The sequence below is a fragment of the Barbatula barbatula genome (assembly GCF_947034865.1).
Source record: "Barbatula barbatula genome assembly, chromosome: 2".
Classification (NCBI taxonomy): domain Eukaryota; kingdom Metazoa; phylum Chordata; class Actinopteri; order Cypriniformes; family Nemacheilidae; genus Barbatula; species Barbatula barbatula.
The window spans coordinates 20,771,284-20,785,368 of record NC_136767.1 but is presented as its reverse complement, the minus strand read 5'-3'; the positions used below and the strand labels follow the sequence as shown (position 1 = coordinate 20,785,368).

Here is a 14,085-nt window from a genome sequence, read left to right as displayed (position 1 = left end):
TTATGATTTTGTTTTCACATTTTCCTTCATATGCAAAGATATTTCTAGTAACAAAAAGTCCAGGGCCCTTTTCCAGTGGAAGGAATGAATGCCTTTCATGATTTAACCTCCTCAAATAAGCATTAATACAAATGATTTGTACCCCGACCCCCAAAAACACAAGATTTTGGTTAAATGTGGTGGTGCATTATTAATAAAATGAGATTTTTCCGGTTACCTGGCCCGACTCCGCGGATGTATAATACAAGTCTCTTTGTCAGACGGTTCTCTGTATTTCAATGGCATCCTTCCTGTAAGCAAGTTTCAGCGAAAGGTGAAAGACGATCTCTTCTGATGCTGGTCGTGAAGCGAAGTGTACAGTTGACCGTTGCCTCCGTTGTTTTTTAAATTGCATCGAGTGAATTTGAATGATGCAGATCATCGTCATATTCATGCCGCTCCACCAGCAGCGGCTCGCCCATAGAGGGCGCTGGGGTGCCGACCTCCCTGCCAGTTTTTTATTTGTATTTAAAAAAAAAAATCTTTTAATAATCTCTCATTTTGAAAAATAATCTGTGTTAATTACATGATATTAATGGTTTTAATCTAGAATGTGTTTAGAACTCTCCAGAATGATATTTGGATGTTGGTGTAGTAGTAGTAGCCAATAGGCTGTCTTCCCTGGGCTCCAGTTCGCTCAGCCCTACAGTGCTGGAATTTAAGCCAATGGTTCCCCGGTTGCTACGCAAAAAAGTTTATATTTCGCCAATCATCGTCGTGTAATTTTAAGGTTTAGGGGCTCTGAAAATATCGCCTGTAGTACCAAGATTAGTGATGGGCGATACCACATTTTTTTGATGCGATACGATACCGATATTTTTTCTTTAAATTTAAGCGATACTGATACCGATACCGATACTGCTATCATTTTTAAAGTGTATGAGAATTTTTCATTTTTATAATAGAATATAATTACAATTAAAGACAAATTACGACTTGTACTGGCCATTAATAACATATTTATTATAAAAGGTTAATTTAACAAAAAAATTAAATGTTTAAACCACATTCTTCCAAAAATTATGATGAAATAACGTAAATCCTAAAAACATTAACTGTGCATTTTTTCACTGTCATTTTAAACAGGCCATTTTTCTTGAACTGTTACACTTACTGTACAGAACTATTACTGAACTGTACTGAAGTTTCCTATTGCAAACTTTCATTTGTGTGCGCGCACAAACACACTTATTTTTATTTGCCTATTTGTACCAAGTGACAAGGGATTACACGTAATAGGTTAACTAATGACCAGCTCTTTGTACCTGGATACTTTTTGCCTCCCTGGAAAGTCTCCTGTAACGTCTTTTGTCGGACAGAGGAAGACTGGGCACGGGCAGCTTGGTTTCGTTCAACCTCTTTATAAGTTTGTAAATGTTTAAAAAGGTTGCTAGTATTATTGCTGTGTGCCACTTTTTTATCACATATATTGCATCGTGCAATATTGTAGAAAAATAGCACCACACCACGCTACTTTTCCTCTCTGCCATCGTGCCGCTCTGTTTAAAATGAATGCGTCGTCCACGTGACCACACAACTCGCGCTGCACCATCAAAATACACCCGCAGTGCATGCGGGTATGACATCAATTACGTATGGGTAAAGTCCACTACGTCATCGCGCTACAGACTGCACGCACGCACAGCCGGCTGGAAAGTTTTAACATTTTAAACACCGCCACCGATTGACATAAACACTGCACAGCTTTGATAACATTTAGTCATGCCTTAATTAAGATATCGATACTTTATATGAAATATCGATACCTAAACAGTAGCTTTCGAGTATCGATATATCGATACTATAGCATCGATGTGCACATCCCTAACCAAGATTAGAGCAGTGCACCACTTTTTACCTTTTACCTCAGAGCGGAGTGCGAGTGCAGTATGGCGGCGCCGGCGACGTTGAATATCAATAATGTAGTCGTGGGAGTTAATCTTGCCCCAAATTCAGTAAAATCTCTACACCTGTATCCATTCGAAAGAAGAACATTAGCGGAAAAACTAATTGTAAAAGAACTCGGACCAGACAAGCCAGAAGTGAATATAACGCAAAAGGCGCGAGAAAAGGAGAAAACCTACAAGAGAACCTTTCCCCGAGGTTGGTTCGATCGAAAGGTTTGGCTTACTAGCTGCGGTTACGCCAATGCAATCTTTTGCTTCCCTTGCTTACTGTTTAAAACAAGTGCTTGTGATAGCTGGTGGACACAGACAGGGGTGACAGACCTGAAACATATGTCAGAACGCATTAAGAAACATGAACGGGCAAGAGTGCATATGGACAACTCTGTGAAGCTAGCCATGCTAGGCCGAATTAGTATAGCCACACAGCTAGATGAGGGACACCGCATTGCCATAAGAAGGCACAACGAGGAGGTGGACAGGAATCGGCATATTTTGTCAAAGATCATTGATGCCGTGAAATGTTGTGGTGCCTTTGAACTTGCTTTGCGTGGTCACGATGAGAGTGACGCATCAGAAAACCCTGGCATTTTCCTGGGTCTAATTGATCTTATGGCCTCAATCGACCGTGAGTTGGAGGTGCACCTGGAGAACGCCACTGTTTTTAAAGGCACTTCGAAGACCGTGCAAAATGAACTGTTAGACTGCGCATGTTGTCAGTTCTCAGAGACCGCATTCTGGAAGAGGTGAAACAGTCGGACTATATTGCCATTCAGGCAGACGAGACAACCGACATCTGCACTCATTGTCAGCTTGTGCTTGTGCTACGGTACATAGATGGCCACAACAACATTCAACAACGTTTTTTTGAGTTTATCGCGCTTCCAAATGCGACCGCTGATACGATTGCCACTGCATTATTGGAAAGGCTGAGCACCATCCTTCCTGCGGGACAAGAGAGAAAATTAATTGCCCAGGCCTATGATGGTGCCGCAGTGATGAGGGGTGCTACAGGTGGAGTGCAGCGTATAGTGCAAGACGTCTACGGGAGTGCATACTACGTTCACTGTTATGCGCATCAGTTGAACCTCATTATGCAGCAGGCAACATCCCACATCCCAAAGATCGGGCAGTTTTTTTCAGACATTGGGGGGTTTTCTACATTTTTTTCCAAGTCATTCAAACGAACGGCAGTGCTGGATGAAGTGGTGGCACACAGACTTCCAGGAGCTTCAACAACGCGATGGAACTTCCACAGTCGTGCTGTTAACACAGTTTACGAGCACAAAGATGAACTGGTTAAGTGCTTCCAAACCATTCGAGACAGAGGAGACTTTGATGCCATATCGAAGAGAGAGGCCGGGGGTTGTATGAGAATGTTGGAAGATGAGGTTTTCTGTTTCATCCTGGCGTTATTCCACAAAATCATGCCACATGTAGACATGCTGTTTAACCATCTGCAGAAGAGGAACATAGACTCTGTCTTCATCGCAGGGATCACCCAGAGGTTCACTCACAGCATACAGGTGATCAGGTAGGCTATGATTTTGCATATTGGCTAAAAACATGCTTATGCAGCCTAAAGAATAAAAACATAAATCCATATGGCTTAGCACAACAGAACCTATCATAAATATTACAATTTTGCCACCATGTTAGACTAGTGAATTTATTTGTGATGAATCTAGATAACATTGACTAGGCCCAACACAACAATAGCACATATTTTAATACAGGTTTATTAAAATTATGTTTATATCTCCAGCAAGTTGGTTTCTGATACAGTAATTTCAGGGTGGACAGTGACTTGTGAAACTTATTTTGGATCAGGGACTCCGTTCCTTCTCTAGTTGAGGATGAGGAGTATAGGGGACCCGTACAGGAACCACCCCCGAAGAGACGGAGGGCAATGGGAGAAGAAACGCAACAGCATCTGGCAATAGAGGTAAGCAGTAATAGAAATTCTGTTTCTGTATTCTATAGCCTATATGTATTTGTGTTTGTTTGCACATTTTTGTATTCTGAATTGTCGAATCTATCTACTTTTTTTTCACATTTGTGATTTTATTAATTAGTGCTATATGGTGTGTATGTGTGAGTGAGTGAGCGAGAGAGAGAGTGATAGAGACCGCCAATAAAGCGAGTGAGTGAGTGAGTGATAGAGACCGCCAATAGAGCGAGCGAGCGAGCGAGTGAGTGAGTGAGAGCTAGTGTCTGTATTGTAATTAATAAAACTTACTTGCTCATAACAAAATTGTAACTGCTATGAATATGCTGATTTTGTTGTATTGTTGAACTGAGAAATGTGAAAACTTAATGTTTTCTGTGCTTACTCTTCTACAATTATGTCTAATTTCATAGGTGTGTGATACCATTATGAGCCATGCCAAGGAGAGGTTTTCTTTCACCAATCATCTCATCAGTGCCACTCTGTTGCAAGGAGACTTGTTCCCACAACACAGCAGAAAGTTCCCAGATTCAGCACTAGGAACCACGGTGGAAGCCTATCCCATGTTGGACAAAGCCAGACTTAAAACAGAACTGTCCCTTATCTATGAAAATGAGGACTTCCAGGGTTGCAGTGGTGCACTGGCTCTCTTTCAGGTTGTAATGGAAAATAACCTTCAAGACACATTCACTGAAACTGTAAGTCTTCTCAAGATCCTCATCACCACCACACCAATGACAACAGCAGAATCAGAGAGGTGCTTCTCTACTTTAAAGAGGATCAAAACGTTCCTTAGGAACACTATGGCACAAGATCGCCTCAACGCTCTGGCTATGCTCTCTATAGAGAAGAAACTCACACGGGACATTCCAGATTTCAACACAAGGGTCATTGAGAGATTTGCCACTCAGAAAGATAGACGAGCAAAGTTCCTGTACAAATAAGAGTTCTCCATCCCCTTCACTCACTCACCCCGTTCAATTAATATTGTCTTTTTAGACCATTGGTATTGACTGGTTTGAGTTCTTTTATTGGTATAGGCAAGGGACATGGACTAAAATGCACCAGAATGCAGGAAATCACATCTATGAAATTAAAAAATTTCTGGGGGAGGATCCCCCCAGATGCCCACACACACACACAAACAGCCCCACCTAAAATATTTTTCACCAGCCGCCACTGGTGACAGGTCTGCACGCGCAGCTCACTGCATCACAAGCCTTGCTGTCTTTGATCTCATGCGCCTATTTGACACTTAAGCATTCTTGTTGTATTGCCAAAAATGCAAGTTTTTACTGCAACATTGCATGTAAACACGTTCGTGCAGAACACCTGTTTTGGCAGATATCCATAAATCAGGACAGGGAAACACCACTCCCACAATCCGACAATGTGTCTATTATTCTATTCTCTTGAGGCGTATTCTCCTCCCCTCGCAGTGACAAAGATTGTTGCATTATACACCAGGGAATGTTATTCTAACTGTCAACGTCTGTGACACCCAGACAGAAAGTAAGAGTCCCCGGCATGGAGGAGAGAGCGTGGCGGAGGTCCTGCGGGCTCACGGGGTCAAATTCGTCTTTACGTTGGTGGGAGGACACATCTCGCCCATCCTGGTGGCCTGTGAGAAACTGGGCATCCGCATCGTCGACACGCGGCACGAGGCCACGGCTGTGTTTGCAGCCGATGCCGTGGCGAGACTTTCCGGTAAGAACAAATCTAAGAAAGCAAGAGGGTCCTTCGTGTTGCATGAGGATGTTAGATGGTGATAATCTAGTGTTTTGCCCCTGTAGGCACAGTGGGTGTGGCTGCAGTCACGGCCGGACCTGGACTGACCAACACTGTCACTGCGGTGAAGAACGCTCAGATGGCCGAATCTCCTCTGCTTCTTATCGGTGGTGCAGCTGCTACTCTACTGCAGGTCAGAAAGTTACTTCAAGGTGCACTTTACATACTCTCTGCTCAGCCTGGCGTGCTGGAACACCTCTGCCTTATCTGTTCCTCATATCGCTATTGGTGTGAGATTATATCAGGTAACTGTCCGTCACAGAGGTAACCCCCTGACCGCAACAGTGAGGCTCTGAAAGTAGAAATCATTTTATGAATTTAATTCTAAAACTTGAATATAACATTTCATGCGCAAGTTGTGAGTTTAATATTGAGTCTGTCAACAACTGTGTGTATAAGAATGCTTAACATGCTTTCTCTGCACTCATGAGATTGTGGTAGTGATGAAATTACAGGGTTTTATCTCCATGTATCTCTGACACAGTAAACTGGATGTGTATTCATCACCTCACCTCAAGGCTTATCTTAACTCTCCTGGTTCCTCCCGCCCAGTACAAGTGTACACACAGAGAGCAAATAAGTCAGCAATTACTTTTATATTATTATTGAACCGCTCTAACCGGGATCTTACGAAGCATGTTGAAGAGAAGAAACGCACTAGAAAGAAAATAACAAAGCAAATGATCTCATTTCAGTATGAACAGAAGAACAGGTGTACAGGGATGAAGCTTAAGGAACGGAGCTAAAGAAGAAACTTCAATGTTTGCTTCATTTTTTCTTAAGAATAAAATGACATGCTTTGTTTCTACTTGCCCGGTCAAGAGCTTACAGTATACTTATCTATCAAACCTTTCAGTGTAACAAGCACATCGCATTCTCATGTATATATTAACACGAAGTGTTGAGTGACATTAATGATCAATTATTGTGGAGGGATTCTTTCGCTCATAATTTAATATAGAGGAGTCTCTGACACCATTGTTTGCGCATAATATTTCCTTCTGGAAGACGTATGATGCCAAACAATAAGCTATTAAAAGTAAACTGTTAGCTAGCATTATGATGTTGTGAACACTTATTCTTGTATTATAAAGTCGTTACTTTATATTTGTCGGAATACTTGTGACATTCAATGTTTCGACTTGCTCTGAACAAGAATGTCATTATATCATCATCATTATATTCAAATGAAATTCCGCACTGCTAAAATAATTTATATTTTTGACGAAAAAGGGTTTAAGGATAAAATAAATAAGTCTATTTATCACAAAAATCTATTTATCACATATAAAAAGAGAATAGTTACTTTCACACTAAATGCTAATGATTTGTAAAAAAAAAAATTTCGGCCAATGGTCAATAATCTTTTTTACATATTTAAAGCACAATAAAATGTAAATGTTCCCCTAATTATTTTATATATTTTAATAAGTAAAATTCTGAATTTGTACATATTGTGTTACGCTGAATGACAATGTAACAGTATTTCAACCAAATTGTGACTTTATTGTCCAAGAAACTTTACGGTGTAAGTAAAAAGACATTTTACTTACATTTAATGTGCTTTCTATGGACACAAAATCACTTCATTATCAATTTATTTCAACCCATGTATAAAACATCTGTGAAGCTATTCTAACTTCTGATGATCTTTATGGCAAGAACATAAAACTCCTTTTTTTAAATAAAATTAGGATGTGGATATAAATATGTGAGTATTGTCCTCCTAAGAATGTTTTGTCAATCTGATCCCATAAATTCTCATTGGTGCTGAAAAGTTGCAGACATAGTATATCTTACTGTAAAATACATTTGATATGAACATTCTGTTGAGTCGTGTGTGTAACGTAGAAGAGATCCTAGCTTAAGACATTCATTGTTTATGTTAATACAGCGAACAGTAATATTTTAAGTGTGTGTCATATGTGATGGTTTTGTGATCTGTTATAAATATGAAAATCTACAATTTGTACAAGAATAACCCACCACTCTTCCTCTTGACATTCGATTTTTGTGTTTTTTAGGGTAGAGGAGCCCTGCAGGATATTGACCAGATGTCTCTCTTTAAACCCCTCTGTAAGTTCTGTGCTTCAGTGAGAACAGTGAGAGAAATCGTTCCTACTGTGAGAAAAGCATTGGCCGTGGCACAGTCTGGCACACCAGGTTATGCTGCGAATGACCATTTTTTCATTTAATCATTTATCATTTTTGTGAGTGATTGAAACATGTCACTTTTCAGACAAGTTAAGATATAGTGAATCACACTTTTTAGAGAGTACATGACCTGACTCTGTGTGCATAAGTACAGTTTGATGTGTATAACAATTTCACAGGCCCAGTGTTTATCGAGCTTCCCATAGACACGCTGTACCCTTTCCATGTGGTGGAAAAAGAGTTTGCCCCTAAAAACACTCCCAAAGGTCTTATGGGCAAAATCACTGCACGGTAAAACATTTCTCACTTTTTATTTCCTCCAATTTTCTTACGCTTTATTTCATTATTAAAGGAAAGGCAATCACTTTTACGTTGAAAGTGTTTTTGTTTGTTATCCGCCAGGTATCTTAAAAATCACTTATCTAACTTATTTGCTGGAGCTTGGGAAAACCGTGATCCCTCCCCACTTCCCGTTCACATCCCGCAGGCCACAGAGGATGAGGTGAGACCTGTCAATCATTTAATGGCCATTTGAGATGTATTATTAATTGCTTTTATGGTTGCGTCACATTAGATCTCATTTGATTCTCATCATCTTTAACATGAACCATAACAGGGCAGAATGAAACGATCTAGAAAGCTGTGACTTTTACTTCAGACATGGCAGATTAGATCTTATTTACATGACTCGGTATTCAAGTTGTTTCATTCATTTCCAGATTCAAAGATGTGTGGAACTGGTGAGCCGAGCCAAGAAACCCGTCATACTGTTGGGCAGCCAAGCAACCTTGCCGCCTACACCTGCAGATGATGTCAGGTCATTTAGCCATTCTGTCTTTACCCAGTTTGTGTCATACTCGTTCATGGAGTAGTTCATCAATCCCCTTCTGGATATTAAACCTATTGTCTTTGTGGTGCCAGTCTAGATATTTAAAGACACCCCTCTTTCATTAAACAGTAAACATTAAACATTTAATATTGACATATACTGGTTGACACCTTTACATTTTTTTAAATCATATCGTGAAAAAACCCGTTCTGCTACTTTAGACCTGCTTACTATTTATTTTTCTTTGCAATAAAGGGCATTAGAAGTATAAAATAACACTCAAAAAATTTTTTCTCAAAAAATTATATTCTCATGTGGTTCAAAACTTCTGGTTCATTTTTATGTGGAAAAGAAAATATGTTGAGAAATCATTTTGGGGCCAAGTCAATGGGGCGGTGTTGTTTGGCTACCAACAAATATCTTCTTTTGTATTCTGCAGAACAAATATTTATTTTTCTTACAAAAAAAGAGTTTAAATCTTGGTGTGAACTATCCCTTTAGGTCCGTAGTTCTCAAACGTTTTCCTTGTTGTACAGTGCATTTTCGACCCTCCCCAAAATAAAGTCGCATAATCCTAAACTAGAATTTTAAGAAACCAAAAACATATTCAGTTATACAATGCTGAAACATAAATAATTTTGGTTATTTTTCTAGTGTTTGATTGCGTGAAAAGTATGATACAAATTCCGTGTCCCCCTGGATCAATCTTGGGGCCCCCAGTTCGAGAACCACTGCTTTAGGTCCAAAGGGTTTTTATGCTCCATATGCAACCAACACAGTTACTGTATGTATTGAATAAATTGATCATATAGAATAATGCTTTAGTTGTGTAAGCATGAGCCAAAAACGGCAACAATTATTGATTTATAGCACCCGGACATGTAACTCATGGTTGAAGTTTGAACTCTCTTTTTGGATGTGTGTCTTACAGAAAGGCCCTAGAGTCTTTAGGCATTCCTTGCTTCCTGGGTGGGATGTCTCGGGGCATGCTGGGAAAGAACAGTCTACTGCACATCAGACAGAACAGGAGAGATGCCTTGAAAGATGCTGATCTTGTGCTGCTGGCGGGTGAGTAACAGCGCCATCTAGTGTCTTTTTATTTTCTATGGTTTTATACTGTTCGGAATGCTTAGAAAACTAAGCTATTCTTTTTCTAGATGTCAATACATGATTTGTTTTGGTTTGTAGGCACAGTGTGTGACTTCAGATTGGGTTATGGAAGGGTGCTGAACCGACGGAGTAAAATCATTGCAGTTAACAGAGACAGAAGTCAGCTATTGAAGAACTCGGACATGTTCTGGAAACCAACAGTGGCCATTCAAGGTGAAGAAGTGCAGTTTAATTTCTTTCCTGAATACATAATGTATAATACATTAATGAAAATAAAATTCTCTGTACTATAGTATTAACTATAGTATCTAACTAGTTTTAATTCATTAACTGTAATAGGCCTATACTTAATTGAACACCCTATACCGGAGTATCTTGACATGATCAAGATGTTTTTCAGAAAAAGGATATTGTTGCATGTATGTTCTTTGACCTGTGATGTCATATTACTAACCATGGAAATTATTTACTTGAATGTTGTTGTACCGTACAGTTCAACTACGTGTAAAATCGCTTTAAAAGAGAAGTCTGGGTCACAGTTATTTACCATTTTTGTTATTTAGTAATTTATTGTTGAGTCTTCCGTAGCACCTGTGACATTATAGGATTGCATAGTGTCCAGCAGTTGTACACTCAAGGAATACAGCAGCACTGACATTTGACTTTCTTCTATACTGTATTTGGATACAAAAGTATGAATTCGTTTTTTTCTTGTTTTCTGCTTGCAGATTATCACATCGTAGCTGATGGCTATGGGGGCAAGGGTTACCTGGTTGGGCGACAGGATGAGTCACAACTTGATGACATCATTAAAAAGGCACAGAAGGAAAGAAGAGAGCGAAAAGCCATTCTGTTAAAACCAACAGTGGCCATTCAAGGTGAAGAAGTGCAGTTTAATTTCTTTCCTGAATACATAATGTATAATACATTAATGAAAATAAAATTCTCTGTACTATAGTATTAACTATAGTATCTAACTAGTTTTAATTCATTAACTGTAATAGGCCTATACTTAATTGAACACCCTATACCGGAGTATCTTGACATTTTACTACAGTTTACTACAGTAAATATTATAGTATACTCTACTACAGTATTTTATCATTTGGGCACATCATTTACATTACACACTTACAATCTTGTGATCAATGTTTTGTAAAGAGACTGTACTTTATTGTGTATATTTATATGTATATAAAATATGTGGTCTTAAAGCACATGGGACATCTTTTGGGACCTTTTGAAGTTTAAAAAGCTCTGCACTAAATAAACTAGAATCAAAATCCATCTGTAGTGGACATGAAATGGTAAATGCGTCACATGATTTGGGAGGGGTCGTGAGATATGTAGGAAGTGGTTATCGGGCACCTGCTCACCTGTTGTGGGTCAGGAGGGGGTGAATGGGGAGTAAGTGTACTCTTTGTTGACCAGCAATTTATTTTTGCAACATGTTTGTGGAGTAATAATTGGAGTATTGGAAAGCTTTCTGTTTTTTGTATGTATGATGTCCTTTTTGATGCGTCACAAATACAGCACTCCCAGTTTAGCCGCTCAGCGGATTACAGCTACATCATATTTGTATAACTTAAGTTATAACCTGTGTATACATACAGTACATATACACTACTAAAAAAGGGGTTCTACACTGACAATTTATTTTCCAAATGTTTCAGGCGATGCTGGCTCTTTCCTCCTGCGTCTCTCTAAAGCCCTCAAGGGACACAGATGCCCAGAGGAATGGCCTCAAAGTCTGAAAGAAGGAGATTACGTCAAAGAGAAAACTAAGAGGTGAACTTTCCCCACCTTTTCTATTCTTGCTTGCATGTCAGCTTTGTCTCAGGAGACTGAATGTGTAAACCTATGACCTATAACTCCCTTTAGTTTCATCTCGCTGCCTATTTGTTTATCTCAGAGCCAAAGCAGATGAGAAGACAGAGATGCATCTGAATCCTCTGAATGTTCTGCACCGGGTGGATGAGCTTTTGAATGAGGACAGCATCATAGTGGCCGCCGGGGGAGATTTTGTCGGCAGTGCTGCTTATATCATGAGGCCGCGGGGCCCGCTGCGCTGGCTAGACCCAGGTTAGCAGGACTATCGATATTTTTTGACCTGTTTGTGAACATCTAAAGCACCGTTTTGAAGGAATTGATGATTCTGTTTTCTGCTATTCACTCCAGGAGCTTTTGGGACTCTGGGTGTTGGAGGAGGTTTTGCTCTGGGGGCCAAGCTCTGTCGACCTGACTCTGAGGTAAGACTGTAAAGAAGTTAAATTGTATTGAATGCTTTGATATTGATCTCTGTTTGACCAGAGGACCTAGCTGACCTGACTGTAGTGACATTTGCCCCAGTTATTGAAACAGCTTTTCCCACGTGGTGCGATGTGTGTGTTACAGGTTTAGATTTTTTTTGGATCATTTACGGTGATGGTTCCCTTGGATACAGTGTAGCTGAATTTGATACCTTTACACGCCACAAGGTGGGGAAAACACGGCCAAACCTCACATATAAATCCCTTTTATGTACTGGGGACAAAGTAGTTTACATATCTATTTAAAAGACAGGACAGGGCGTAATAGGGTTTTGGATTACATTTGATTTATTTACAAATGAATTAAAAAATCATAACATTTTTAACCCTTTCCATATGCGATCAACAGCAGATGAAGCATGTTATGTGATTGTCCCCATAGACTTATATTGTAAGTGCATAATGCATAAATGCAGTATATAAGCCAGAACGATTGTAAATGAGCTGTTTTTTCACGTCATGTCAGACACCGGTGATCGCTCTGGTCGGAAATGATGCCTGCTGGAGTCAGATCTCCAGAGAACAAGTGCCTTTGCTCGGGAGCAATGTAGCCTGTGGTCTCGCCTTCACAGGTGAGATGGTTTACTCTAATAATATTTTCAAAATGTTGTCATAAATGTAGGATTTAGCACGAGTTTGAAGTTTACAGTACACCTCCCGAGTCTTCAAAAAAATATGTGGATCAAGATGTTTTTCAGAAAAAGGATATTGTTGCATGTATGTTCTTTGACCTGTGATGTCATATTACTAACCAGGGAAATTATTTACTTGAATGTTGTTGTACCGTACAGTTCAACTACGTGTAAAATCGCTTTAAAAGAGAAGTCTGGGTCACAGTTATTTACCATTTTTGTTATTTAGTAATTTATTGTTGAGTCTTCCGTAGCACCTGTGACATTATAGGATTGCATAGTGTCCAGCAGTTGTACACTCAAGGAATACAGCAGCACTGACATTTGACTTTCTTCTATACTGTATTTGGATACAAAAGTATGAATTCGTTTTTTTCTTGTTTTCTGCTTGCAGATTATCACATCGTAGCTGATGGCTATGGGGGCAAGGGTTACCTGGTTGGGCGACAGGATGAGTCACAACTTGATGACATCATTAAAAAGGCACAGAAGGAAAGAAGAGAGCGAAAAGCCATTCTGTTAAACGTTCTGATTGGGAAAACCAACTTCAGGGAGGGCTCTATCTCCGTCTAAACAGCGACACTGTGCACGATCCTGCCTAGAAACCCAAAGTTCTCTTTTATGTTTTACATTTCAATTTTATGTTTTAATTTTAAAGCCTAATTAATTTATATGCGGTGCACATTTCAGTACATTTACAGACTGACTTGTTAAAACAAAAAGAAGTTAAGTTATTGGAATGGAAGCAGAGTATCAAATGTGTGCAACAACATACCAGATTGCAGCGGTGTTGTAACTAGGACAGTTTTTAAAGTTAAATTGGGTGAAACTCAGAAAAAGGACATGTTGTGGTCATCTTTCTCTCCACCAGAAATAAGACAATATTTCGCTCAAAGAGAGCTGATGTTTAATACATTTTTACATTGTGACATTATTTTATAAGTAAGCACATACATTTACCCAATGTCTCAGTGTTGTATTGGGGAAATAAGGCTTATTTTTTTCTTGTAATACTTAACTTGACAAGTACCATGTTGTAGAATTTGTTGTACTGGCTTTAATTTATGCTTATTTTATTTATATTACGTACTGTATTACAGTATGAGAATCACCATTTAGAATAATGAGAATTATTGAAACCTCCTATACAGGACCCATAACAATGAATTTTTTTGATTAATGTACTTAAAGTAGGTCACAATGTCACAATCGCAAAAATTATTTATTTAAGAAAAATATAAGTTGTATACGGTGGCCTGGACATGTTTTTTTTCTTGAAGTTCACCCATTTCCTTAAGGAGCAGCAGTGCCTTAGTGTGTCGCTTTGGAAGATCAGAAATGTTGTGGTCCTTTCAATATTTATTTCATGTTT

At 39.2% G+C, this 14,085-nt stretch overlaps 1 protein-coding gene across 1 annotated transcript; it reads left to right on the top strand.

Annotated features, from left to right (window-relative positions):
* Positions 1 to 5,372: 5,372 nt before the first annotated feature.
* LOC306902685 (2-hydroxyacyl-CoA lyase 2-like) lies at positions 5,373 to 13,503 on the top strand (the record flags this gene model as incomplete). Its single annotated transcript, XM_079471462.1, has 14 exons — positions 5,373 to 5,598; positions 5,685 to 5,812; positions 7,704 to 7,842; positions 8,013 to 8,124; positions 8,236 to 8,335; positions 8,553 to 8,650; positions 9,594 to 9,730; positions 9,851 to 9,985; positions 11,446 to 11,560; positions 11,685 to 11,854; positions 11,951 to 12,021; positions 12,178 to 12,249; positions 12,548 to 12,653; positions 13,108 to 13,503. Coding segments are annotated over 14 exons (1,788 nt in total), but the record flags the coding sequence as incomplete, so codon positions are not given.
* Positions 13,504 to 14,085: the final 582 nt, after the last annotated feature.